The sequence below is a fragment of the Ammospiza caudacuta genome, chromosome 27 (genome assembly GCF_027887145.1).
Source record: "Ammospiza caudacuta isolate bAmmCau1 chromosome 27, bAmmCau1.pri, whole genome shotgun sequence".
In the NCBI taxonomy this organism is placed as follows: Eukaryota; Metazoa; Chordata; class Aves; order Passeriformes; family Passerellidae; genus Ammospiza; species Ammospiza caudacuta.
Genome location: NC_080619.1, coordinates 5,414,667 through 5,441,161, shown reverse-complemented (window position 1 = coordinate 5,441,161; position 26,495 = coordinate 5,414,667). Strand labels below are relative to the sequence as shown.

Below are 26,495 nucleotides of genomic sequence, written 5' to 3'. Positions count from 1 at the left end.
GGCACTGGGAGCACTGGGGAAATTGGGGGCACTGGGGGCACTGGGGAAATTGGGGGCACTGGGGGCACTGGGAGCTGGCAGGGGGGGCACTGGGGGCATTGGGAGCACTGGGGAAATTGGGGGCACTGGGAGCACTGGGGAAATTGGGGGCACTGGGGGCACTGGGAGCTGGCAGGGGGGGCACTGGGGGCATTGGGAGCCCTGGGGGCACTGGGAGCACTGGGGAAATTGGGAGCACTGGGAGAACTGGGGGCACTGGGAGCACTGGGAGCTGGCAGGGGTGGCATTGGGAGCTGGCAGGCGTGGCACTGGGAGCTGGCAGGGGTGGCACTGACTCCTGCCAGAGCTGGGCTGAGTCCAGCACGGGTGATGGAGAGCTCAGAGGGGCCCATCCCAATCCCTTCCCATCCCCATCCCAAACCCCACATCATTCCAGTGCCTTTCCATCCTAATCTCCTTCCCAATCCCAATCCCAATCCCAATCCCAATCCTCTCCTCTTTCTAATCCCTTCCCATTCTCATCCCCATCCCATTTCACCCAAATCCCTCCACATTTCCATCCCAATCCCAATCCCCATTTTGTTCTAATCCCTTCCCATCCCCACCCCAAACCCCCACATAATTCCAAAGCCTTCCTATCCCCATCCCATTTTTACCCCTCTCCCAATTCCCCTTCCATCCTAATCCTTGTCCCAATTCCCCTCTCCATCCTCATCCCCTCTCCCAATTCTCCTCCATCTTCATCCCTGTCCCACCCCCTCCATCCTCATCCCTCTCCCAATCCCTCTCCATCCCTATCCCAATTCCCTCCATCTTCATCCCTCTCTTCATCCTCATCCCCTCTCCCAATTCTCCTCCATCTTCATCCCTGTCCCACCCCCTCCATCCTCATCCCTATCCCAATCCATACCCATCCCTATCTCAGTCCCTCTTCATCCTCACCCCTATCCCACCCTCTTCATCTTCATCCCTTTCCCAATCCCCCTCCGTCTTCATCCCAATCCCTCTCCATCCTCATCCTTTCCCCAATCCCTCTCCATCCTCATCCCACGGGACCCCCACGAGCTGGGGCAGCCCAGGGGAGTCCCAGCCACATCTCGGGGTGTGGGGACAGACTCTCCCAGACACGGGGACAGCATTCCTGGATTCCCAGAACCCGGTGAAGGCGGCGGATCCCTTATCAGCTCCGTTATCAGCTCCGGGATGGCTCCGGGGCGCTGGCGCTAACCGGGTTAGGCGGGATGGGTGATGGATGGAGGGATGCGGGTGGATGATGGATGGATGGAGGGATGCGGGGCGGATGGATGGCGCTGTCTCGGCTCCCCGCGGCCCCTCCCGGGCCGGGCAGGGATAAAAAGCGGCGGCGGCGGGGCCGGAGCCGCATTTCCCCTCGCCATGAGCAGCCCGGCCGCGCTCCGAGAGGGCTACGAGCACTTCGACCCCCGCGCGTACCTGCGCAACAATTACCTGCCGCCCCGGGCCGACTTCTCCTCCGAGGAGTTCGTGGTGCCCTGGAAGCTGCGATGCCTCGCCGAGACCTTCGCCAGCGGTGAGGGGAAGGCGGCGGGGACCCCCATTGGGGTGGGGAAACTGAGGCACGGAGCACCCGGGGTCAGCTCCTCTCTGGTTTTCCCGGGGACTCCCATTGGGGTGGGGAAACTGAGGCACGGAGCACGCAGGGACAGCTCCTCTGCTCCTCCCTGGTTTTCCTGGGGACCCTCAGTGGGTTGGGGAAACTGAGGCACGGAGCACCCGAGGGCAGCGGTGAGGGGAAGGCGGCGGGGACCCCCATTGGGGTGGGGAAACTGAGGCACGGAGCATTCTCTGCTCCTCCCTGGTTTTTACCGGGGACCCCCATTGGGCTGGGGAAACTGAGGCACGGAGCAGCTCCTCTGCTCCACCTGGGTTTTCCCAGTCCCCCGGCTTGTTGTGGGGATCCCTCCCAGACATGTAATGGCCGAGACCTTCGGTGAGGGGAAAGCGGCGGGGACCCCCAGTGGGGTGGGGAAACTGAGGCACGGAGCTGGGGGCAGCTCTTCTACTCCTCCCTGGTTTTCCCAGGGATTCCCAGTGGGGTGGGGAAACTGAGGCACGGAGCACCCGAGGGCAGCTCCCCTGCTCCTCCCGGGTTTTCCCAGGGATCTTCAGTGGGTTGGGGAAACTGAGGCACAGAGCACGCAGGGACAGCTCCTCTGCTCGTCCCTGGTTTTTATCGGGGACCCCCTTTGGGATGGGGAAACTGAGGCACGGAGCTGGGGGCAGTTCTTCTACTCCTCCCTGGTTTTCCCAGGGATTCCCAGTGGGTTGGGGAAACTGAGGCATGGAGCATCTTCTGCTCCTCCCTGGTTTTCCCGGTTGCTGTGCGGGTCCCTCCCAGACACGTGCTGTCCCTTCCCAGGTGAGATCCGAGGGCGGACGCTGATCGATGTGGGCTCGGGCCCCACCATTTACCAACTGCTGAGCGCCTGCGACCACTTCGAGGAGATCGTGGCCACCGATTTCCTGGCGGTGAACAGGGAGGAGCTCGGCCGGTGGGCGCGGGGCGAGCCCGGAGCCTTCGACTGGAGCCCGTTCATCCAGCACGTCTGCAAGATCGAGGGGCGCGGGTAGGGGGGCTCGGGGGGCTCGGGGGGGGGCCGTGGGAGGGGGGTGCTGGGGTGGTCCCTGCTGGATTGTGTCCCCAAAATGCACGGGATTGCAGATCCAGGTCCTCACAGACCCCTGTAGAAGTGTCCCTGAATCCCATGGGATCACAGCTACAGAAATGGAAAATGCTGAGGGGATCCCTACAGGACCCTGGCACCAAAATCCCATTGGCATCACGGCCCCACATCCTCACAGACGCTGTTCCCAAATCCCATGGGTTCACAGCCCCTTGTCCCTGCAGGATCCCAGCCTCAGATATCCATGGAATCCTCTCTCTGAGCCTGTGGGTGAAGGGTTGATCCTCACAGGATCTTGCTCCTGAGTCTCCTGTGGGTTCTGGAATGGGCATTCCACCCCATATCCCTGCAGGATCCTGTCCCCACATCCCCATGTGTGCCAAATCGATCCCATCCCCACCTCCCTGTGTGTCCCAGGTCAATGGCCACCCAATCCCTGCTTCCCTGCACCATCCCACCCCATATCCCTGCAGAATTCCATCCTCACCTCCCTTTGTCTGCTTCGTTCTTCCCATCCCCACATCCCTCCATGTGCTGGGTTCTTCCCATCCCTACAGGGATCTGTGTGTGCCACACCAATCCCATCCCCACACTCCCCTGGGTGCCAGGTTGATCCCACTCCCTTTTCCCTGTGGATATTGAATTGATCCTATTCCCACATTGCTATGGGCACTGGATCAACCCCATCCCCACATCCCCGTGGATGCTGGACTGATCCCACCCCACAGACACTAGATTGATCTCCCCACATCCCTGTCTGATCTGGATCAACCCCATCCCCACATCCCTGTGGACACTGGACTGATCCCATTCCCATATTCCCATTGATACTGGGTTGATCCCATCCCCTTATCCCCGTGGACACTGGACTGATCCCATTCCCACATCCACGTGGACACTGGATTGATCCCATCCCCGCATCCCTGTCTGGACTGACCCCATCCCTTTATCCCCATGGACATTGGATTGGTCCCATGATCCCATCCCCACATCCCTGTGTGGATCAATCCCACCCCATCCCCATGTTTTCGGGGTCCATCCCCTCCCCACATCCCCATGGACACTGGATTGACCCCATCCCCACATCCCTGTCTGGACCAATCCCACCCCCTATCCCCGTGTTTTCGGGATCAATCCCATCCCCACATCCCCGTGGACACTGGATTGACCCCATTCCCACATCCCCATGGACACTGGATTGACCCCATCCCCACATCCCCACGGGATTGACCCCATTCTCACATCCCTGTCTGGACTGATCCCACCCCCCCATCCCCACCTTTTCTGGGTCAATCCCATCCCCACATCCCCTTGGACACTGGATTGAGCCCATCCCCACATCCCCACGGGACTGACCCCATCCCCACATCCCTGTCTGGACCAATCCCACCCCCCATCCCCGCATTTTCGGGGTCCATCCCCTCTCCACATCCCCTTGGACACTGGATTGACCCCATCCCCACATCCCTGTCTGGACCAATCCCACCCCCCATCCCCGCGTTTTTCGGGGTCCATCCCCTCCCCACACCCCCCATCCCCATCCCCACTCCCCTTTTCCCTTACTCCCCAATTCCCCCCGTCCCCAGCGAGCCCTGGCAGGACAAACAGCGCCGTCTCCGCCAGCGCCTCCGCCGGATCCTGCCCATCGACGTTCACCGCCCGGAGCCTCTGGGGGCCCCGCTGCGCCCCCGGGCCGACGCGCTGCTCTCCGCCTTCTGCCTGGAGGCCGTGAGCGCCGACCGCGCCGCCTTCCTGCGGGCTCTGCGCCACGTGGGGACCCTGCTGCGACCGGGGGGACACCTTGTGCTGCTGGGGGCTCTGGGCGAGTCCTTCTACCTGGCGGGTCCGGCGCGGCTGCCCGTGGTGCCGCTGGAGGAGTCCGATGTGCGGGAGGCGCTGGCGGCCGCGGGGTTCGCGCTGCGGGAGCTGCGCTCCTACGCGATGCCCCCCGCGCTCCGCACCGGCGTGGATGATGTGGACGGCGTGTTCTTCGCCCACGCGCAAAAACCGCTGGAAACGTGAGGGGGATGGCCGGGAAATCACTGGGGAATGGGCGGGAAATGCCGGCATGCCCGGCAGCGCCGAGGGTGGGGAGGGATGGAGGCAATAAAGGCTGGATGGTGACAGTAAAGGGTGAGGATGGTGACAATAAAGGGTGAGGATGGTGACAATAAAGGTGGCAGAGGATGGTGACAATAAGGGCCAGGGTTGTGGCATAGGATGGTGACAATAAAGGGCAGGGGATGGTGACAATAAAGGGGAGAGGATGGTGACAATAAAGGGCAGGGGATGGTGACAATAAAGGGTGAGGATGGTGACAATAAAGGTGGCAGAGGATGGTGACAATAAGGGCCAGGGTTGTGGCATAGGATGGTGACAATAAAGGGCAGGGGATGGTGACAATAAGGGCTGGGGTTGTGGCAGAAGATGGTGACAATAAAGGGCAGGGGATGGTGTCAATAAAGGGCTGAGGTTGTGGCACAGGATGGTGACAATAAGGGCTGAGATTGGGTAGAAGATGGTGACAATAAAGGGCAGGGGATGGTGACAATAAGGGCTGGGGTAGTGGCAGAAGATGGTGACAGTAAGGGCACAGGTTGTGGCAGAAGATGGTGACAATAAAGGTGGCAAGGGATGGTGACAATAAGGGAGGGGATGGTGACAATAAGGGCCAGGGTTGTGGCACAGGATGGTGACAATAAAGGGCAGAGGATGGTGACAATAAAGGTGGCAGGGGATGACAATAAGGGCTAAGGTTGTGCTAGAAGATGGTGACAATAAGGGCTCAGGTTGTGGCACAGGATGGTGAGAATAAAGGGCAAAGGATGGTGACAAAAAAGGGCAGGGGATAGTGACAATAAGGGCTGAGGTGGCATAGGATGGTGACAATAAAGGTGGCAGGGGATGGTGACAATAAGGGCTAAGGTTGTGGCAGAAGATGGTGACAATAAGGGCTGAGGTTGTGGCACAGGACGGTGACAATAAAGGGCAAAGGATGGTGACAATAAAGGACACAGGATGGTGACAATAAGGGCACAAGTTGTGCCACAGGATGGTGACAATAAGGACTGGGGCTGTGGCACAGGATGGTGACAATCAGGGCTAAGGTTGTGCTCAGGGTGTGGGGAGGGTGCACAGGGAGATTTTGGGGGGCTCAGGGACCCCTGGATGGGGAGAATGGGGTACACAGAGGGAGAATGGGGTGCGAGCAGGGTGGCAAACGGGGTGCAGGGCAGGTATGGGGTGGGTGAGCGGTGCAATATGGGGTGTGCTGAGGGGGTTTGGGACACCTGGAGGGAATTTTGGGGCACATGGGGTGGGACAGAGTGAAGCAGGGTGGGAATGGGGTGACAGCAAAGGGGAATGGGGTACACTGTGGGGTGGGGGACAGACACGGGGACCGGGGGGCCCTTGGGACAGGGGACACGAACCCAAACCCAGCAGCTCACAGATTAAACTCAGCTTTATTCACACCCACAACACACCCAGGGAGGGGGGAAATGGGGGGGCACAGCCCCTCTGGGCTGGGAGGGGGCACCCCCAGCCCCAAGGCACCCACACAACACCCCCCACCCCCGCCAGAGCCCCCCCATGCACACAGACCCCCCAAAATCACCCACCTGTCCCCAAACAGCCACTGTCACCTCATTCATGGGGGGGGGGGGCGGTCCCCAGCTCAGCATGGGGAGGGTTTGGGGGGGCTCAGATGGGCTGGAGCCCCCCCAAATCCTGTCAGAATCACCCACCTGTCCCCAAACAGCCACTGTCACCTCATTGGGGTCCCCCAGCTCAGCATGGGGAGGGTTTGGGGGGGCTCTCAGCTGTCCTGGAGCCCCCCCAAATCACCCACCTGTCCCTAAACAGCCACTGTCACCTCATTGGGGTCCCCAGCTCAGCATGGGGAGGGTTTGGGGGGGCTCAGATGTGCTGGACCCCCCACAAATCCTGTCAAAATCACCCACTGTCCCCAAACAGCCACTGTCACCTCATTGGGGTCCCCAACTCAGCATGGGGAGGATTTGGGGGGCTCTCAGCTGTCCTGGACACCCCCAAATCACCCACCTGTCCCCAAACAGCCACTGTCACCTCATTGGGGTCCCCCAGCTCAGCATGGGGAGGATTTGGGGGGCTCTCAGCTCTCCTGAACCCCTCAGTGCCCACATGGGGGGCATGGGGGGTCTGGGGGGGTACCACAAACCTCAGAAGGCAAACGGGGGGGTCAGGAGGCCGTGGCCAGGGGGGGCTGGGGGGTTGCTTGGCACAGGGCAGGGCACAGCCCTGGGGGGCACGGGGGGCTCTGCCCACCCCCCCCCAGCAGCTCTAGTCCACTTTGAAGAGGTCGGAGTTGGCCTTCAGGAGGTAGAGGCTGTCGTCCATCAGGAAACTGGGGGGACAAAGGAGGGGTTTAGGGGGGGCTTGAACCCCAAAACTGAGCACAGCAAGCCTGGGGTGCCTCCAGCACCCCCATTTCAAGGCGGGGATGGGGGGGTCTGGGCATGGCACAGGGGAAAGAACATCCCGTGGGGAACTGAGGGGGTGCTGAGCACCCCAATTCCATGGGGGATCCCCCAACAGAGTCCCCAGCACCCCCAAACCCCAGCAGAGCCCCACAGATAGCGGGGGGAAGCTCTGCACCCCTGCACCTCCCTGGGGAGCTCGGGGAGCCCCTCACCCCTACTTTTAATTTTATTTTAGATAGGATTGGGGGTGTCACTGACCTGTATTTTGAATTTTATTTAATTTTATTTATTTTAATTTTATCTTTAATTTATTTTAAAGAGGGAGGTGGGGGTCGCTGGCCTGTGCTTTTATTTTATTTAATTTTTTACTTAATCTTAATTGAATTTTAAAATTTTATTTAATTTTATTAATTTTAATTTTATCCTTATCAATATAATTTTATCTAATATTTAATATTATTTAATATTAATATTAATTATTGTTTATTTTAATTTTATATTTAATTTAATTTATTTTAAGTGGGATGGGGGCATCACTGACCCATATTTTTAATTTTATTTTAGATAGGATTGGGGGGGGTCACTGACCTGTATTTTTAATTTATTTTTTATTTAATTTAATTTTTAAATTTTAATTTTAAATTTAATTTTTATTTTAGATAGGATTGGGGGGGTCACAGTCCTGTATTTTTAATTTTATTTTAGATGGGATTGGGGTGTCACAGACCTGTATTTTAATTTTATTTTAGATGGGATTGGGGGAGGTCACTGACCTGTATTTTTAATCGTATTTCGTTTTTAATTTAGTTTTATTTGCTTTTAATTTTACATTTAATTTTATTTATTTTTAATTAAAATTTCATTATTATTAATGTAATTTTATTTTAAATTTAATATTATTTAATATTAATATTTAATAGTTAATATTATTAATATAATATTGTTTCTTTTAATGTTTTATTTTATTTTATTTTAAATGGGGGGGGGGGGGTCACTGACCTGCACTTTTAATTTTATTTTAGATAGGATTGGGGAGGTCGCTGACCTGGATTTTTAATTTTATTTTCAATGGGATGGGGAAGTCACTGACCTGTATTTTTTTATATTTAATTTTTTAATTTTAATTTTAAATTTAATTTTTATTTTGGACAGGATTGGGGTGTCACAGACCTGTAGAAGAGCACATTGAGGGGGATGGTCCTGATGTGCCAGAACCCCTCAAACCCCTGCATCTCCCTGGGGAACATGGGGAGCCCCTCACCCCTATTTTTAATTTTATTTCAAGTGTGATTGGGCTGTCACAGACCTGTAGAAGAGCACGTTGAGGGGGATGGTTCCGATGTGCCAGAGCCCCCCAAACCCCTGCATCTCCCTAGGGAACATGGGAACCCCCTCATTCCTATTTTTAATTTTATTTTGGACAGGATTGGGGTGTCACAGACCTGTAGAAGACCACGTTGAGTGGGATGGCCCTGATGTGCCAGAGCCCCCCAAACACCTGCATCTCCCTGGGGAACATGGGGAGCCCCTCAGCCCCATTTTTAATTTTATTTTAAGTGTGATTGGGGTGTCACAGACCTGTAGAAGAGCACATTGAGGGGGATGGTCCCAATGTGCCAGAACCCCTCAAACCCCTGCATCTCCCTGGGGAACATGGGGAGCCCCTCACCCCTATTTTTAATTTTATTTTAAGTGTGATTGGGGTGTCACAGACCTGTGGAAGAGCACGTTGAGTGGGATGGCCCTGATGTGCCAGAGCCCCCCAAACACCTGCATCTCCCTGGGGAACATGGGGAGCCCCTCACCCCTATTTTTAATTTTATTTTGGACAGAATCGGGGTGTCACAGACCTGTAGAAGAGCAGGTTGAGGGGGATGGCCCTGATGTGCCAGAGCCCCCCAAACCCTTCCCCTGGGGGGAAGCTCTGCACCCCTGCACCTCCCTAGGGAACATGGGGAGCCCCTCACCCCTATTTTTAATTCTATTTTTGATGGGATTGGGGTGTCACAGACTTGTAGAAGACCACGTTGAGGGGGATGGTTCTGATGTGCCAGAGCCCCCCAAACCCCTGCATCTCCCTGGGGAACATGGGGAGCCCCTCACCCCTATTTTTAATTTTATTTCAAGTGTGATTGGGCCGTCACAGACCTGTAGAAGAGCACGTTGAGGGGGATGGTCCCGATGTGCCAGAGCGCGTGGGCGTCCAGCACCCAGCCCAGGGGGGGGAAGTCGAGCAGCTCGAGCAGCGCCAGCGCCTGCAGCAGCAGCACCGCGGCCGCGCATTTCCACACGTGCGGCAAACGCCGGCCCTGCCGCAGGCACCAGCGCAGCCACCACGCCACCGTCAGCATCCCTGGGATGGGGGAAATGGGAAAGCACTGTCAGTGTGCCTGGGACAGGGGAAACAGAGGAAATACACTGTCAGTGTGCCTGGGATAAGGGAATACACTGTCAGTGTGCCTGGGATAAGGGAAACACAGGGAATACACTGTCAGTGTGCCTGGGATAAGGGAAACACAGGGGGAACACTGTCAGTGTGCCTGGGATAAGGGAAACACAGGGAATACACTGTCAGTGTGTCTGGGATGAGGGAAACAGGGGGAACACTGTCAGTGTGCCTGGGATAAGGGGAAACACAGAGAATACACTGTCAGCATCTCTGGGATAAGGGGAACACAGGGAACACACTGTCAGTGTGCCTGGGATAAGGGAAACACAGGGAATACACTGTCAGTGTGCCTGGGACAGGGGAAAACACAGGGAATACACTGTCAGCATCTCTGGGATAAGGGAAACACAGGGGGAACACTGTCAGTGTGCCTGGGACAGGGGAACACAGGGAATACACTGTCAGTGTGCCTGGGACAGGGGAAAACACAGGGAATACACTGTCAGCATCTCTGGGATAAGGGAAACACAGGGGGAACACTGTCAGTGTGCCTGGGACAGGGGAACACAGGGAATACACTGTCAGTGTGCCTGGGATAAGGGAAACACAGGGAACACACTGTCAGTGTGCCTGGGATAAGGGGAAACACAGAGAATACACTGTCAGTGTGCCTGGGATAAGGGGAAACACAGAGAACACACTGTCAGTGTGCCTGGGACAGGGGAAAACACAGGGAATACACTGTCAGCATCTCTGGGATAAGGGAAACACAGGGGAAACACTGTCAGTGTGCCTGGGACAGGGGAACACAGGGGGAACACTGTCAGTGTGCCTGGGATAAGGGAAACGGAAAAACAGCAGCACTGAGAGCTCAGGGGGGTGGGCAAAGCATGGGGAGAATTGCTGGGGAACAGAGAGGGGAGAGGGGGTGCTCAAACTCTGAAAGAATTCTTGGGGAAACAAGGAAGATCAGGGACAAAACCCCAGTCAGAATTCCTGAGAAAACAGGAAGGGGGATCAGGGAGAGGGGGGGTGCCCAAATTCTGTCAGAATTCCTGGAAAACAGGAGAACACAGGCACATCTCAAACCCCAGTCAGAATTCCTGGGGAAACAGGGGAAATCAGGGGCAGGGGGTGTCCAAACTCTGTCAGAATTCCTGGGGAAACAATGAGGGGGATCAGGGACAGGGGTTGTCCAAAATTCCATGAAAATGGGGAGCTCAGGAACGTGGGGATACCCAAACCCCTGCTCAGCATGCCTGGGAAACTGGGGCTCAGGGACAGGAGGGCACAGACTGACCCCTGACACAGCCCCAGTGCATCCCAGTCCCTCCCAGTGCCCCCAGCCCACCAGCAGCAGCGTTGGCCACCAGGTTGTAGCCATAGTCGAAGCGCACGAGGCTCAGGTAGGAGATGTGGCCGGCGAGGAAGAGGAGGAGGAAGGCTCTGAAGATGCTGATTAAGGCTGGGCGCTGCAGCCCCAGCGTCCTGTGGGCAAGGGGCATGGTCAGGGTCCTCCCAGCATGGCTCAGGGTCCTCCCAGCATGGCCCAGGGTCCTCCCAGTACAGCCCAGGGTCCTCCCAGGTGTTCCAGTGATGCCCAAATTGGCCCAAGAGAGGCCAGCACCTTCCCCAGTACAGCCCAGTGCCTCCCAGTACAGACCAGTGCCTCCCAGTACACTCCCCAGTCTAGCTGTAGCCAGCCCCAGCACTCCCCAGTCCCCCTGAGTTTGCCCCAGTGCCCCCCATCCACCCCCAGTGCCTCCCAGTTCACTCCCAGTGCCCTCCAGTTTGCCCCAGTCCATTCCCAGTGCCCTTCAGTTTGCCCCAGTCCGTCCCCAGTTTGCCCCAGTCCATCCCCATTGCCCCCCAGTTCACCCCAGTGCTCCCCAGTCTGTCCCAAGTGCCCCCCAGTTCAACCCCAGCCCCCCCAGTCCATCCCCATTGCCCCCCAGTTCACCCCAGTGCTCCCCAGTCTGTCCCAAGTGCCCCCCAGTTCACCCCAGTGCCCCCCAGTTTGCCCCAGTGCCCCCCAGTTCAACCCCAGCCCCCCCAGTCCATCCCCAGTGCCCCCCAGTCCATCCCCAGTCCCCCCCAGTTCCTCCCATTCTATCCCCAGTTCCTTCCATTCCATCCCCAGCGCCCCCCATTCCAACCCCAGTGCTCCCCAGTCCGTCCCCAGTGCCCCCCAGTTCACCCCAGTCCCCCCCAGTTTGCCCCAGTGCCCCCCAGTTCCTTCCATTCTATCCCCAGTTCCTCCCATTCCATCCCCAGTGCCCCCCATTCCATCCCCATTGCCCCCCAGTTCACCCCAGTGCCCCCCAGTCTGCCCCAGTGCCCCCCAGTTCAACCCCAGCCCCCCCAGTCCATCCCCAGTGCCCCCCAGTCCATCCCCAGTGCCCTCCAGTTCACCCCAGTGCCCCCCAGTTTGCCCCAGTGCCCCCCAGTTTGCCCAGTGCCCACCTGACGCAGCACAGGTACACGGAGTGCAGGATGACGGCCGAAGCACAGAAATAATCCAGTTTCTGTGGGATTTGGGATGGGAAAATCGGGGAGGGGGCCCAGAACGGGACCCCCAGGGGCTTGGGGACACTCTGGGGGTGTCACCCTCGGGGTTGGGGACACCCTGGGGGTGGCACTGCCTCACCTCTGTCAGCGCCGTGTCCCTGGTGTGGAACACGGTGGACCAGAACCAGGCGTTTAAGGAGACCTGGAAAAGGGGAAAATTTGGGATTTATGGGGTGGGGGGTGTGGGGCAGGGTCCCCCCCGGGTCAGGACGCCCTCAAATGGGGGGTGAGGGGGGTGGGAATGGGGAAAAAAAAGGAGGGAATGGGGAAAATATAAGGGAAATGGGAAAAAAAGGGAAAGGGGGAAAGGGGAAAAGGGGAAGGGAAAAAAGGGGGAAGTGGAATAAAAAAGGGAAAGGGGAAGGAAAAAGGGAAAGGGGAAAAGGGGAAAGGGGAAAAGAGGGGAAAGGGGAAAAGAGGGGAAAGGGGAAAAGAGGGGAAAGAAGGAAAAGGGAAGGGGAAGGAGAAAAGGGAAGGGAGAGAGAGGGAGAAGGAAAAGAAAGGGGAAGGGAAAAGGAAGAGAAAGGAAGGGAAAAGGGACAGAAAAGAGAAGGAAAAGAGAGGGGAAAAAGAGGGAAAAGGACAGGAAAAGGATGGGAAAAGGGAGGGAGAGGACCTGGGAAAAGGGAGGGAAATTATGGGAAAGGCTGGGAAAAGGATGGAAAAGGGAGGGGAAAAAAAGGGAGGGAAAAAAGGGAGGGGAAAAAAGGGAGAGGGAAAAAGAGGGAAATTATGGGAAAAGCTGGGAAAAGGGTGGAAAAGAAAGGAAAAGGGAGGGAAAGGATGGGAAAGGGGAGAGGAAAAGGGAGGGAAAAAAGGGGAGGGGAAAAAGGATGGGGAAAAAAAGGGATGGAGAAAAAAAGGGACGGGGAAAACCAGAAAAGGATGGGAAAAGGGAAGGAAATGATGGGAAAAAAGAGGGAAAAGACGGGCAAAGGATGCAAAAAGGAGGCCAGCAGCCATCAGGGCTCACCCAGGCGAAGGCGGTGCAGGTGGGGTAGGTGGGCGCTGCGGGGGGCACGGCTGCCCGGTACCGCAGCAGCATCACCAGGCTGGCCAGGCCGTTCAGCAGCGAGGCCAAGGCTGAGGCCGGCTCCTGCACGAACAGGAACCGCGAGAACGGCCACTGGGGGGGGGTCAGCGGGCACGGGGGGACCCCCAGCCCCCCCAGCCCCCACGGGGCCGCGCTGACCTTGCCGTGGAACTGCGGCACGCGGTGCCCGCCCTGCTGGTACAGCCGCACCGTCAGCCACATGCACTCGTACTGGCACTCGTCCCGGCACGTCCAGCCTGGCGGGGCACACCAGTGTGAGCCAGGGCCTCCCAGTATGCGCCAGTGCCTCCCAGTATGCAGCATGGGAGTGCCCCGGCCCAGCACAGGGTGGAGGGAAAGGGTGGGGGTTCACCCCCTGGCACCCCAAGCCTCAATGAACAATCTGGGAGGAAGCCCAGATGTTGCCATGGTGACCAGCAGCATGGACCAGTAGCTCCCAGTATGGCCCAGTGACTCCCCAGTGTGGCCCGGTGACCCCACTTCATAGTTCAGCATGGCCTGGGGGGCACTGGGGCAAACCACCATGACCCAGTATGGCTCAGTGACCCCCCCAGTATGTCCCAGTGACCCCCCAGTATGGCCCAGTGACTCCCCAGTATTTCCCAGTGACCCCCCTTCATAGCCCAGCACCTCCCAGTATGGGCCAAAAACAGCCCAGTATCCACCAGCACGACCCAGTGACAACCAGTACAGGACAAGTGACCCTTAACACACCCCCAGTGTCCCCCAGTGCCACCCAGCGCCTCCCAGTTCCACCCCAGTCCCTCCCAGTCCCCCAGGCAAGGGGCGTGGCTTCAAAGGGGGCGTGGCTCCGAGAGGTGCGGCCCGTCCAGAGGAGGCGTGGCCTCTAAGTCCTCCAACCAATAGGAGCAGGGGGGCGGTACCTGTCAGGCCCATGTAGAGCGGCTGCCGGGCGCGGAAGTGCCGCAGTGCCGCCCCCGAGCAGTTCTGCCGCTCGCAGCGGCTCAGGCACTCCCGGTACAGCGGTTCCCGATCCCCCTGCGAGCCCTGGGCCGGACCCGGCGCTGCCGCCGCCATGAGAAGCAGCAGCAGCAGCGCGGCCCGCGCCGCCATCGCCGCCCGGCCCGGCCGTTTCCGGCCCGCCCCGGAGATGGGGGCGGCGCGGGGCACCATGGGATATACCGCCCCCCTCCCCGGCCGCGGGGGGTGATGGGATATATCCCCCCTGTACGCTCTGTGGAGGCTCATGGGATATATCCCCCCTTGTTCGCTCTGCTGAGGCTCATGGGATATATCCCCCCATGGGGCCCGGGGATCCTGAGCACTGCGGGGGCGCTCCGGGGACCCTCCGGAGTCCTGGGGGACCCTCCGGTGTCCTACGGGGACCCTCCGGTGTCCTACGGGGCTCGGGGCTGGTTCAGGGCATGGGGGCAGCGCGGCTTGAGGAACTGAGTGGTCCCGGCCATGCGGGACCCCCGGCAGCGGCCTGGCCTGAGGTGACAGTGATGTGCTGGATCCTGTCCCCGTGGCAGGCGGGACCCCAACACCGAGTGTCCCCTCTTTGGAGGGTCCTCTCTCGTGGCAGCCTCCGTGGCACGTGTAGAAGCACAGACTGGGGTGACCAAGGGTACATGGGGAGCAGAACCTGCCCCGTGTGGGGGTCATATCCTGGTCCCCCATCCCGGCTGCTCCGGGCTCTGCCTTGCCGGGGGGCGCGGATGGGGTCACCCCACCTGTGGAGGACCCCCCATCCCACTTACCTGTGTGCCCAGGGCAGCCGGTGAAGGTGTAACAGGTGGGGGACAGGTGCCAGCTCTTGGTGACCCTGTTAGGTGCTACTGGACTGTCCCTGTCGCCCCAGAACAGCCCCCAGCCCCCCGCACCATTCCGGGGTGCCAGCTCTGGGACTGACCCCCCAAACCCACGAGTGGCGTGTCTGTCCCATTCCTCCACACGGGTGGCAGTCACAGCCCCAGGTGAGGGGACAGGGACGAAGGTCGTGTCCTCCCCCCCGCCATTCAGGCGACCCCCGGGATCGCAGCGGGGCCCCAGGGCTGGGGAGCACCGGGGAACGGGAACGGGGCACTCCGGGATGGCGGGGATGGACCGGGGGGTTTCGGAGCACCTGCTGCTCCGGGGGGGTCGGAAAGTGGGGTCGGAGCCCCCCTGGAAATGGGGATGGGAAAGGGGGAACGGGGGTTCCCGGTGCTGCCGGTGCATGGACGGCGGTGATTCCCGGTGCTCGGGAGCAGGGAAGGGGGATCCGGGGCGGGACATTCCCGGGGCTCCGGGAGGTTGGAAGCGGGTGGGTGGGTCGGGGGGGGTCTCTCCCGCTCCGGGCCGGCGGGAGCGCGCGGGGGCGGCGGGAGCGCGCGGCGCGCCCTCGCCCGGGGCCGGGACCGGGATCGGGATCGCGAGGCGGAGCCCGGGAGCGGCGGGAGGCGGCGGCTCCGGCTCCGCAAACTTTCCCGGAGCAGCGGCGGCGGGGCCATGGGCCGCGGGCCGCGCTGAGCACCATGATCGCGGCCGGGGGCTGCCTCGGAGCCGCGCTGCTGCTGCTGCTGCTGCTGCTGGCCGCCCTGTGCCCCCCCGCCGCCGCCGAAGGTGGGTCCCACCGGGGGACACCGGGGGGCACCGGGACTCGGGGGGACTCCGGCCCCGCTCGGCGACTTCGCGTAAAGTTTTGCACGGGACCGGGGGGGCACCGGGAGGGCGAACGGGGCAAGGGAGGGGGGGGACACGGGGGGCGTGACCGAGAGGGCACCGGGGGGACATCGGGGGTGGGACCGAGTGGAAAACCGGGAGGGGACGGTGGGGGGAACCGAGGGAGAAGCGGGAGGGGAGCGTGGCGGCCTCGAGTTGCGAACGAGGGGGGCACCGGGGGTGGGACCGGGCAGCTCTGGGGGGCACCGGGGGCTGCACGGTTGGAAGTGACGGGACCGCCTCTCCCGGTGCCCCCTGGGTGCCCCCGGTTCTCCCCGCCGTGGGCAGCGCGACCCCGCTGTCCCTGCGGCCACCAGGACTGGGAGCCGAACTGGTGCGGACTGGGAGGCGCTGGGGCCCAGCGGGAGGCCCTGCCCGCTCACCCCGGTCCCCCCGAGCTGCACGATTCCCGAGGATTTAGGATTTAGGGGCTCCGGTAGAGCCCGGAGCGGGGTGCAGCGCGCAGGGCTCCGGTACCGCCGGGAGAAGCGGGAACGGGGGTCCCCAACTTGTGGGGGTTCTCTCCCCGTGGGCATCGGGAGCGGCTCGGTGCCTGGGTGGGTGCGTCCCCGTCGCTCCCATCCACATTCTCGACGTGCCGCACCCAGCCCAGCCCCGGGGGGAGCGGGGAGCCCGGCCCGGCAGCCCCCGGGCCTCGGCCACGCTCCGCGGGAACGGGGCAGGAACGGGGCCAGCAGGGCACGGCGCTGGTGGCCCCAAAATGGGCACCGGCAGCCCCAAAAGTTTGACCCTGCCGCCTCATTCCTCGTGTCGGGGGGCAGCTCCAGCAGCGGGAGTTTGGAAAGTGAATGCTCGGTGTGGGGTGGTGGGACGGGGACGTGGGGACACAGCTCACGGTGCTGGGACGGTCTGTGTGGGGCCAGCTCCTGGTTGGGGACAGCCCCGTGGGCACGTGGCTCACGGGCTCGGCCGGACACCCGTGGGCAGCCCCGGTGCTCGGTGCTGGCAGCGCCCGCTGGGTGAGCCCGGCAGGACCGAGCAGTCCCTGCCCTGCCCGGTGCCCACAGGGGAGCTGGGCGAGCACCCAAACCCAAATCCAGGGGGAGCAGAGCCGGGATCCCACCAGGATCCTCACACTTGTCCCAGCCGCCCTTTGCCCCGGGGAAGCCCCAGCACCCCGCGCCTCTCACGGCAGGTGTGGGCGCAGACCTTGAGCTTTGGCCGCCCCGCGCTTCCCCTTCCCGCGTCCCCCCGTTTCACCCCGCTCGGGTGGGACACAGCCGAACCCCAAATTCAGGGGGGTTTCCTCCTTCCTGGCCGCGTTTTCCCCGGCTCGGAGAGGCCTCGGAGCAGGCGGGGGAGGCGAGTGCCAGCCGGCTCTGCGGGCCCGCAGCTGCCCAGCACTGGGGGCTGTCACTCAGCCACCGAGCAGCCGGGACCGGACACCGAGCCCCCCCAGACCCCCGTGTGTCCCCTGCCCGTGCTGGGACGGCTCTGGGGGTGACACCGCTGTGTCGGCGGGGTCAGCGCGGGGAGCGGGGCTCGGTGTGACGCGGGGGGCTCTCCCCGGTGGGTGTTGGGTGTTGTTGGGGTGCCGGGGGTCGCGGGCGCGCCGGGGCTGGGCCGTGCCGTGCCGAGCCGTGCCCGCCAGCCCTGCGTCAGCGCTGCTCCCCAAACACGCCCGACCTGAAAAGGCGGTTCCAGCCGGGAGCGGGCGGCCGGGGCCCGGTGCCACCCGCGCCCGTGACTCACCCGCCCGGGGCCCGGCGCCCAGCGCGGGTTCCCGCACACCCCCAGCCCCGCCGGGATGCCCGGGGATGCTCTCCCGGCCAGGAGCCCCCCACAGTGGATGGGGCCGGCGGGGCCTCGCGGCCGTCGCCGCTCAACAATCGGGTCTTGTCTCGGCGTGGGCAGCGCATTCCTGCCCGCGGCCCCCGCTCCGGCCCCGCCGCTCTGGGGGTCCCAACCCAGCCCCCGCCGCGGGCACGGGGAGACACCGATCCCCGTTGTGCCTCCAGCGGGGCCCGGTCGGGCTTTGCCGGGGTTGGGATCCGGGGGAGCCTCGGTGCAGGAAACCCATCGGAAGCTGTTGGAGATAAACGGCGGCCGCCGCACCCGCGGCGTTTCCTGCGGGGGCCGGAGCTCCGTGTGTGTCCCGTGGAGGGAGAGGAGGACCCGCTGAGCCCCCGCTGTCCCCACAGTCTGCACCGGCACCGACATGAAGCTGCTGCGTCCCTCCAGCCCCGAGAGCCACTACGAGACCCTGCGGCACCTGTACCAGGGCTGCCAGGTGGTGCAGGGCAACCTGGAGCTCACCTACCTGCCCGCCGACGCCGACACCTCCTTCCTCAAGGTGCGCAGCGCTAAAACGCCTCAAAGGGGGGAAAGACGAGGGTCTGACCGACCCCTCACCCGCATCCCCCCCATGGCAGGACATCAAGGAGGTGCAGGGCTACGTGCTGATCGCGGAGAACCAAGTGAGCGGGCTGGAGCTGCAGAGCCTGCGCATCATCCGCGGCACGCAGCTCTTCCAGGAGCGCTACGCCCTGGCCGTGCTGGGCAACGCCGGCCCCGCCGGGGCACCGGGGCTGCGGCAGCTCGGCATGAGGCACCTCACAGGTGGGGAAGCCCTGTCTGGAATACTCGGATATGTGGGTTGCTGCTCCTGCAGTTGGGAGCTGCCAGCTCCAGTCTGGGAACCCAAAAAGTTCTGGGTGCTCCCCAGCTCCCTACCGAGGAGTGGGAGCTGCAGGGCCATGCTGACCCCCCAACCTGTCCCCCCACAGAGATCCTGAAGGGAGGGGTGCTCATCGAGAGGAACCCCGAGCTGTGTTTCCAGGAGACCATCCTGTGGAGCGACATCCTGCACCGGCACAACGAGTTCCGTGCCGACATCCAGGTGGAGAGCGCCCGCACCCGCAGCTGTGAGTGGGGGGTTTGTGCTGCCAGGGGGGGTTCTGGGGGGTTCCAGCCCCTCCTGGCACCCCCTGCTCACTCTGCCCCCTGTGCAGGTCCTGACTGCCGGGCGCTCTGTGCCGAGGGGCGCTGCTGGGGTGAGGGCAAACAGGATTGCCAGACATGTGAGTGTGGGGCCCACAGAGGCTCTGAGCCCCCCTCAGGGACCCCCAAAGCCCCTGGGAACCCCTTTCCTTCCTGCCCCTGCTTCACTGATCACCACTTGGCACCCAAATCTGTGTCCCAGACTCCCTGGACATTCTGCTTGCACTCCCAAATTGTTGCCCTGCTGAGCCCTGCTTGTCACCTAAGTCCAATTTACAGAGAATCTCTGGACCTTCCATTTGCCCCCCCAAATCTCTGTCCCACTGACCCCCCATTTACCACCTAAATCTTGCCCCCAGAAGCACCCTGACCTGTTTAGCCCCCAAATCCTTGTTCCACTGAGCCCTACATAGCACCCAAATCTTGGTCCCAGACATCCCTTAAAATCCCTGCTCTGGGAGCCTTCCCTTACACACCAAATCCCTGCTCTGGGAGCCTTCCCTCACACCCCAAATCCCTGCCTTGAGGACCTCCCCTTACACCCCAAATCCCTGCTCTGGGAGCCTCCCCTTGCACCCCAAATCCCTGCCTTGAAGACCTCTGCTTACACCCCAAATCTCTGCTCTGGGAGCTTCCTCTTACACCCCAAATCCCATCCCTGGGAACTTTCCCCCCTAAATTCCTTTCCTACTGTTTTTATTTTCCATCTCAATTCCCACCACCCAGATTTTCACCCCGGAACCCCCCTTACCCTCCAACCCTTCATCCTGGTGTCTCCCCCATTGCCTGGAGGGGGGGAATTTGTGTCCTCAACGTGTCCCTCTGTGTCCCTGCAGTGACCAACAGCATCTGCCACGGCTGCCCACGCTGCAAGGGCACGAAACCCACGGATTGCTGCCACGAGCAGTGCGCTGCTGGCTGCACCGGCCCCAAGCACTCCGACTGCTTGGTGAGCATGGGACAGGGACATTGAGGGTCCTGGGGGGACACAGGGGTCTCACACAGCTGTGTCCCCTCCCCAGGCATGCCTGAACTTCAACAGGAGTGGGATCTGCGAGCTGCACTGCCCTCCACTCGTCGTCTACAACTCGGACACCTTCGAGTCGATGCCCAACCCCGATGGGCGCTACACCTTTGGTGCCAGCTGTGTCAGCCAGTGTCCCTGTGAGTGCCACCCTGGGGGGGTGCAGGGGCAGCCAGCGTGGCCCTGACCCCCCCTCCCTTCCTGCCACCCCCTGCAGACAATTACCTCGCCACGGAGGTGGGGTCCTGCACCCTCGTGTGCCCCCAGAACAGCCAGGAGGTCACGGTCAACAACGTGCAGAAGTGTGAGAAGTGCAGCAAACCCTGCCCAGAGGGTGAGAAACCCCCCCTGGGGTTTGGGGGGGGCTCTGGGTGCCCTGGGGATGTGGGGGAGCAGCCCCCGGGGCATGGGGAGGGGGACTCTGGATGCTGCAGGGTTGTGGGTGAGCAGCTCTCAATGTCCATGGGGTTCTCAAGGTTGTGGGTGAGCAGCACCCCAAGTATCTGGATAGGTTTGGGGACCCCAGAAATGCAGGTGAGCAGCCCCCCAGTATCTGGACAGGTCTGGGGACCCCAGGAGTGTGGGTGAGCAGCCCCCCAGAGTGGCTCTGGGGACACCAGGGATGTGGGGGAGCAATACCCTGGAGTCTGGGGGCACTCTGGGGACCCCAAGGGTTTTGGTAAGAAGCCTTCCCAGGTCTTGAGGGGCTCTGGGGACCCCAAGGGTTTGGTAAGCAGCCTTCCCAGGTCTTGAGGGGCTCTGGGGACCCCAAGGGTTTGGTAAGAAGCCTTCCCAAGTTTTGGAGGGCTCTGGAGGCCCCTGGGATGGGGGTGATCCATGCTCAGTGCAGCTCTGGGGTCTCCGAGGCTGTGTGGGGGTGCTGTTGTGCCCTGTGGCTGGTGGGGCAGTGTTTTGGGGGGGCTCAGGGGTCCTGGAAGAGCACACCCCTGCCGTGCCCCCCCCAGTGTGCTACGGGCTGGGAGTGGATTTCCTGAAGGGTGTCCGTGCTGTGAACGCCTCCAACATCCAACACTTCTCTGGCTGCACCAAGATTTTTGGGAGCCTGGCTTTCCTCCCCGAGACCTTCGCTGGGTGAGTGCCTGAATCCCCTCCCTGAGCCCACTGGGGACCCCCAAAAGGACCCCCCCCAACCTCCCTGCCATCCCTGCAGGGACCCCAGCACCAACACCCCACCCCTGGACCCCAAACTGCTGCGGATCTTCGAGAGCCTGGAGGAGCTGACGGGTGAGAGCTGGGGGGCACTGGGGGGCACTGGGGGGCTCTGGGTTTGGGGGGGACATCAGGGGGTGACACTCGGCTCCCCCCAGGATTCCTCTACATCGCAGCCTGGCCACCGGACATGAAGGACCTGGGAGTGTTCCAGAACCTGCGGGTGATCCGGGGCAGGGTCCTGCACAAGTGAGCGGGGACATGGGGACACATGAGGGGACACGGGGACATGGAGTGACATGGGAACATGGGGATGTAGGGAGATGCATGGGGACACATGAGGGGACATGGAGGGATGCAGGGGGACAGATGAGGGGACACAGGGACATAGAGGGATTCAGGGGGAAACAGGGATATGGGGTGACAAGGGAACATGGAGATGCAGAGGGGGCATGGAGGGATGCAGGGGGACACATGAGGGGACAGAGGGACATGGGGGGATGCAGGGGGACACATGAGGGGATATGGGGACATGGAGTGACACGGGAACATGGGGATGTGGGGAGATACAGGGGCACACATGAGGGGACACAGGGACATGGAGTGACACGGGAACATGGGGATGCAGAGGGGACAGGGGGAGATGTTGAGGCACAGGAGGGACATGGAGGGATGTAGGGGGACACATGAGGGGACATGGAGTGACACAGGAACATGGGGATGCAGAGAGGACATGGAGGGGTGCAGGGGACCATGAGGGGACACTGGAAGGACACAGGGGACCATGGGCACACAGTGCCAGGCGTGTCTGACCCGTGGCTGTCTCGGCAGTGGCGCCTACTCGCTGACCCTGCAGGACCTGGCGGTGCAGGCGCTGGGGCTGAGGGCCCTGCAGGAGATCAGCAGTGGGATGGTGCTGGTGCACCACAACCCCCAGCTCTGCTTCCTGCAGAAGGTGCCCTGGCACAGCATCTTCCGGAACCCCCGGCAGCGCCTCTTCCAGACCCACAACAAACCCCCCGAGCAGTGCGGTAAGAGGGGTCCTGTTGGGGTGGGGGGAGATGGTGGATCCCCCCATTGGTGACAAAGGTGCTGATGGTGCCCCTCCTGCAGAGAGAGAGGGGCTGGTTTGCTTCCACCTCTGTGCCCAGGGGCACTGCTGGGGCCCCGGTCCCACCCAGTGCGTGGCCTGCGAGCGGTTCCTGCGCGGCCAGGAGTGCGTGGCCTCCTGCAACCTCCTGGATGGGTGAGTGGAGACCCTTGGCAGTGCCAAACAGCCCCCACACACACTGCAGGGTGAGGCTGGGATCCCATCCCTGCCCCTTTTTGCCCTGCAGAGCCATCAGGGAACACGCCAACGGCACGCGGTGCCTGCCGTGCCACCCCGAGTGCCAGCCCCAGAATGGCACCGAGACCTGCTTTGGATCTGTGAGGACAGGGACACACATTGAGGGGGTGAGGGTGTCCCCACACACCTGGGTCCCTCAATCCAGCCCTGTTCCTGCAGGATCCAGACCAGTGCGTGGCCTGTGCCCACTACAAGGACGCCCAGCAGTGCGTGCGGCGCTGCCCCAGCGGCGTCAAGGCCGACGCCTCCTTCGTGCCCGTCTGGAAATACCCGGATGAATTCGGGGTGTGCCAACTCTGCCCCACCAACTGCACCCACTCGTGAGTTGGGGGGGTCCCTAGATGAGGAGGGGGTGCTGGCAGCTGCAGGGGGCTGCTGACAGCACGGGGGTACACCTGTGTCCCCAGGTGCACCATCCGGGATGAGGACGGATGTCCCGTGGACCAGAAGCCGAGGTAAGGGTGTCACAGACATCTTTGATGAAAAATCTTTTCTTTAGGATTTTTTCTCCTCAGGAACAAAATATAAACAATGATTATCTGCTGCTGTGGAATGCAACAGGTGCATCTGTGATTGGCCCATGTTGGTTGTTTCTAATTAATGGCCAATCAAAGTGAGCTGGCTCAGACAGAGAGTCCGAGCCACAAACCTTTGTTATCATTCTTTCTTTTTCTATTCTTAGCCAACCTTCTGAAGAAATCCTTTCTTCTTTTAGTATATTTTTAATATAATATATATAATAAATAATAAATCAAGCCTTCTGAAACATGGAGTCAGATCCTCATCTCTTCCCTCATCCTGAGACCCTTGTGAACACCATCACAGTAGGGGTGTGGCTCTGTTGTGCCACCACCTCTCTGGGTGGCAGTCCCCCACACTGATGGCATTTTGGCACACAGCCAGGTGACCTCCATCATTGCTGGTGTGGTTGGGGCTCTGCTGGTCATCGTCCTGCTCCTCATCACCATCATCTGCGTCAAGCGCCGGCGGCAGCAGGAGCGCAAGCACACCATGCGGAGGCTGCTGCAGGAGACCGAGGTGGGAACCTCCCGGGGGGCAGGAGGGGACCCTCGGGGCTTGGGAGGGATGAGGAGTCAGGCCTTCCTCACCCCTCCATGCCCCACAGCTGGTGGAGCCACTGACGCCCAGCGGGGCCCTCCCCAACCAAGCCCAGATGAGGATCCTCAAGGAGACGGAGCTGAAGAAAGTGAAAGTTTTGGGTTCTGGTGCTTTTGGCACCGTCTATAAGGTGAGGAGTGGGGACAGCACAGCGGGATGTGACCCTCCCTGCTCTGCATCCCCTCACCTGCTTGTCCCCACCTCAGGGCATCTGGATCCCTGATGGGGAGAGCGTGAAGATCCCGGTGGCCATCAAAGTCTTGCGGGAGAACACATCGCCCAAAGCCAACAAGGAGATCCTGGATGTGAGTGTGGTCACAACACTGAGGGGAACAGGGCTGGCAGCAGCCCCTGCCCACCCTGACTCCCACCCTGACCCCCCTGCTGCCCACAGGAGGCCTATGTGATGGCAGGGGTGGGCAGCCCCTATGTGTCCCGGCTGCTGGGCATCTGCCTGACCTCCACGGTGCAGCTGGTGACGCAGCTGATGCCCTACGGCTGCCTGCTGGACTACGTGAGGGAGAACAAGGACCACATCGGCTCCCAGGACCTGCTCAACTGGTGTGTGCAGATCGCCAAGGTACGACAGGGCACCTGGGCAGCTCTGGGGAGGTCCTTGGGGACACCAGGGACAGCTGGACATGTGCCACCTCCAGGGCATGAGTTACCTGGAAGAGGTGAGGCTGGTGCACCGGGACTTGGCCGCTCGCAACGTCCTGGTCAAGAGCCCCAACCACGTCAAGATCACTGACTTTGGGCTGGCCCGGCTGCTGGACATCGACGAGACTGAGTACCATGCTGATGGTGGCAAGGTAGGGCGTGGGACTCAGGGACAGCGGTGCTCCCCTCGGTGACAGCCATCCCCTGGTCCTGCTCACCTCTCTGTCCCAGGTGCCCATCAAGTGGATGGCGCTGGAGTCCATCCTCCGCCGGCGCTTCACGCACCAGAGCGACGTCTGGAGTTACGGTGCGTCAGGGTGTCCCCACCCCGGGGGACTTGGGGGCTCCCAATGCACTGCTCACCCCCACAGCTGTCCCCTGTCCCCTCCAGGTGTCACCGTGTGGGAGCTGATGACGTTTGGGGCAAAGCCCTACGATGGGATCCCAGCCAGGGAGATCCCAGACCTGTTGGAGAAGGGCGAGCGGCTGCCGCAGCCACCCATCTGCACCATCGACGTCTACATGATCATGGTGAAATGTACGGGGAGGGGACACGGGGACAGGGAGGGGACAGGGCCTGCTGTCACCCTGCTCCCAGCCCCTGATGGCACCTGGCTCTGCTCAGGTTGGATGATTGACTCCGAGTGCCGGCCCAAGTTCCGGGAGTTGGTCACCGAGTTCTCCCGCATGGCCCGCGACCCCCAGCGCTTCGTGGTCATCCAGGTATGGACATCCCCGAGCTCCTGTCCCCTCATTTGTGCCTTGGGGTGAGCACTGAGCACTGTGACCCCCCCCAGAACGACATGGTGGGGGTGCCTGGCTCCATGGACAGCACCTTCTACCGGGCACTGCTGGATGAGGAGGACATGGACGACCTGGTGGACGCTGAGGAGTACCTGGTGCCCCACCACGGCTTCTTCAGCACCGACACCTCCACCACCTACCGCAGCCGCATCTCCTCCGTGCGGGTACGTGGGGAGGGAGGGCTGGCAGGGGGCTCCAGGTGAGGAGGTGACCCCGTGCCACGTCTGGGACGGGCTCAAGTGCCCGACTCTGTGTCCCCTCCCACACCCAGAGCACGGCAGAGTCTCCAGCCAAGGTGGAAGAGGGCGAGGGCTTGGCCTCCTTCTCCTTCCCTGCCCAAGGCCTGGCAGAGGGGCCAGAGGGACCTGTCCCAGAGGTGCCAGATGGGGACAAGGTGGCCCTGCAGAGCCCCTCGGGGCGGGAGCCTGGCACCCTGCCCCGGTACAGCGAGGATCCCACCGGGCTGACGGCCAAGGATGGAGAAGACCCCGAGTGCTTCACTGTGCCAGCCCCCCTCAGCACCATGCCAGGTAAGGAGGGCATGGCCAGACTCTTGGGGAGGTGCTGGGGGTCCAGCCTGTCTGCCTGTCCCATGCCCCCTGGAGGGTCCCTAACATGTCCCTCCCCCTGCAGAGTACGTGAACCAGGCTGGGGAGCGCCCGCCCCGCGCGCCCCCGTCCCCGCCGGACAAACCCAAGGGGCACCAGGGCAAGAACGGGCTCATCAAGGACCCCAAGAACTTCCCAGGGCCCTTCGGCCACGCTGTGGAGAACCCCGAGTACCTGGCACCACCCCACGGCACCCCCAGCCCCGGCCCCTTCAGCCAGGCCTTCGACAACCCCTACTACTGGAACCAGGACCCTGCCAAGGGTGGTGGCCCCGAAGGTGGCCCTGGCACGACGCCCACGGCCGAGAACCCCGAGTACCTCGGCCTGGCCGGCCCCGACGCCACGGCCGTGTAGGAGAGACCCCCCCAACTTCACCAAGGCAGCTCAGGGAGGGATGAGCCGCAGCTGTGGGGCTGGGGGTGCACCCCTGTGCCCAGGGGTGGCACCGCTGGCGGAGCCAGGACGCTGTGGGACAGCACAGCGGGGACACGAGCGTCACCCTGGGTGCCCCCAGGAGCAGCTCAGAGCCAGCAGGGCCCGCAGAAGGACAGCCCCTGTGCCATCCCCCCCATGCAGGGCTGTCCCAGTGCCTGGGACACGAGGACTTGCACTGAGGGCAGCTGGACTGAGAGCAGTCCCGGCGGCTCCGGGATTCCCTGGGAGCACCGGGATGTATATTTGACAATTGTACATTGGTTGTTTTTCTACTCCCGTGGTCTGATTGGTTTCTCCTTCTCTGTCAAATCCAGCTCTGTCTCCCAAGGACCAACATCTTATATCCGTTCCCTTTTTCCTTCTTTTTTCCCATTTTCCTTCTCTTTTTTTTCTCCTTTTTCCTTCCCCTTTTCCCCTTCTTCTTCCCCCTTTTTCCTTCCCCATTTCCTTTCCCTTCCTTTCTATTCCTTTTTCTGTCCCATTTTCCCTTTCTCCATTCCCTTTTCCCCTTTTGTCTTCCCTTTTCTGCTTCTTTCTTCTTCCCCTTTCCCTTCCCTTCTCCCACTCC

At 61.3% G+C, this 26,495-nt stretch overlaps 3 protein-coding genes across 5 annotated transcripts; 2 read left to right on the top strand and 1 right to left on the bottom strand.

The window, feature by feature from the left end:
* The first annotated feature begins 1,395 nt into the window (after positions 1 to 1,395).
* Positions 1,396 to 4,685, top strand: PNMT (phenylethanolamine N-methyltransferase). The gene is made up of 3 exons (XM_058820834.1): positions 1,396 to 1,549; positions 2,399 to 2,606; positions 4,250 to 4,685. The coding sequence occupies exons 1-3, from the start codon at positions 1,396 to 1,398 to the stop codon at positions 4,683 to 4,685; spliced, it is 798 nt and encodes a 265-aa protein (XP_058676817.1).
* Positions 4,686 to 6,280: 1,595 nt separating this feature from the next.
* PGAP3 (post-GPI attachment to proteins phospholipase 3) lies at positions 6,281 to 14,230 on the bottom strand. 3 transcript variants are annotated; one of them, XM_058820616.1, is made up of 8 exons: positions 14,019 to 14,230; positions 13,273 to 13,370; positions 13,054 to 13,206; positions 12,160 to 12,222; positions 11,976 to 12,037; positions 10,864 to 11,000; positions 9,272 to 9,476; positions 6,281 to 7,047 (listed from the first exon to the last, which is right to left on the bottom strand). In XM_058820616.1, the coding sequence occupies exons 1-8, from the start codon at positions 14,206 to 14,208 to the stop codon at positions 6,984 to 6,986; spliced, it is 972 nt and encodes a 323-aa protein (XP_058676599.1). In that variant the 5' UTR covers positions 14,209 to 14,230; the 3' UTR covers positions 6,281 to 6,983. The 3 variants fall into 3 exon arrangements, with proteins under 3 accessions (XP_058676599.1, XP_058676600.1, XP_058676598.1); XM_058820617.1 differs by having other exon boundaries at positions 13,054 to 13,176; XM_058820615.1 differs by having other exon boundaries at positions 13,054 to 13,370.
* A 3,735-nt stretch (positions 14,231 to 17,965) lies between these two features.
* On the top strand, positions 17,966 to 26,129 carry ERBB2 (erb-b2 receptor tyrosine kinase 2). Its single transcript, XM_058820745.1, has 26 exons — positions 17,966 to 18,112; positions 18,192 to 18,378; positions 18,546 to 18,683; positions 18,771 to 18,839; positions 19,596 to 19,708; positions 19,782 to 19,923; positions 20,001 to 20,117; positions 20,749 to 20,875; positions 20,955 to 21,028; positions 21,112 to 21,202; positions 21,785 to 21,984; positions 22,067 to 22,199; positions 22,291 to 22,381; positions 22,461 to 22,621; positions 22,709 to 22,756; positions 23,201 to 23,339; positions 23,428 to 23,550; positions 23,627 to 23,725; positions 23,815 to 24,000; positions 24,077 to 24,232; positions 24,312 to 24,387; positions 24,472 to 24,618; positions 24,706 to 24,803; positions 24,878 to 25,048; positions 25,156 to 25,414; positions 25,518 to 26,129. The coding sequence occupies exons 1-26, from the start codon at positions 17,978 to 17,980 to the stop codon at positions 25,844 to 25,846; spliced, it is 3,609 nt and encodes a 1,202-aa protein (XP_058676728.1). The 5' UTR covers positions 17,966 to 17,977; the 3' UTR covers positions 25,847 to 26,129.
* The last annotated feature ends 366 nt before the right edge of the window (positions 26,130 to 26,495 follow it).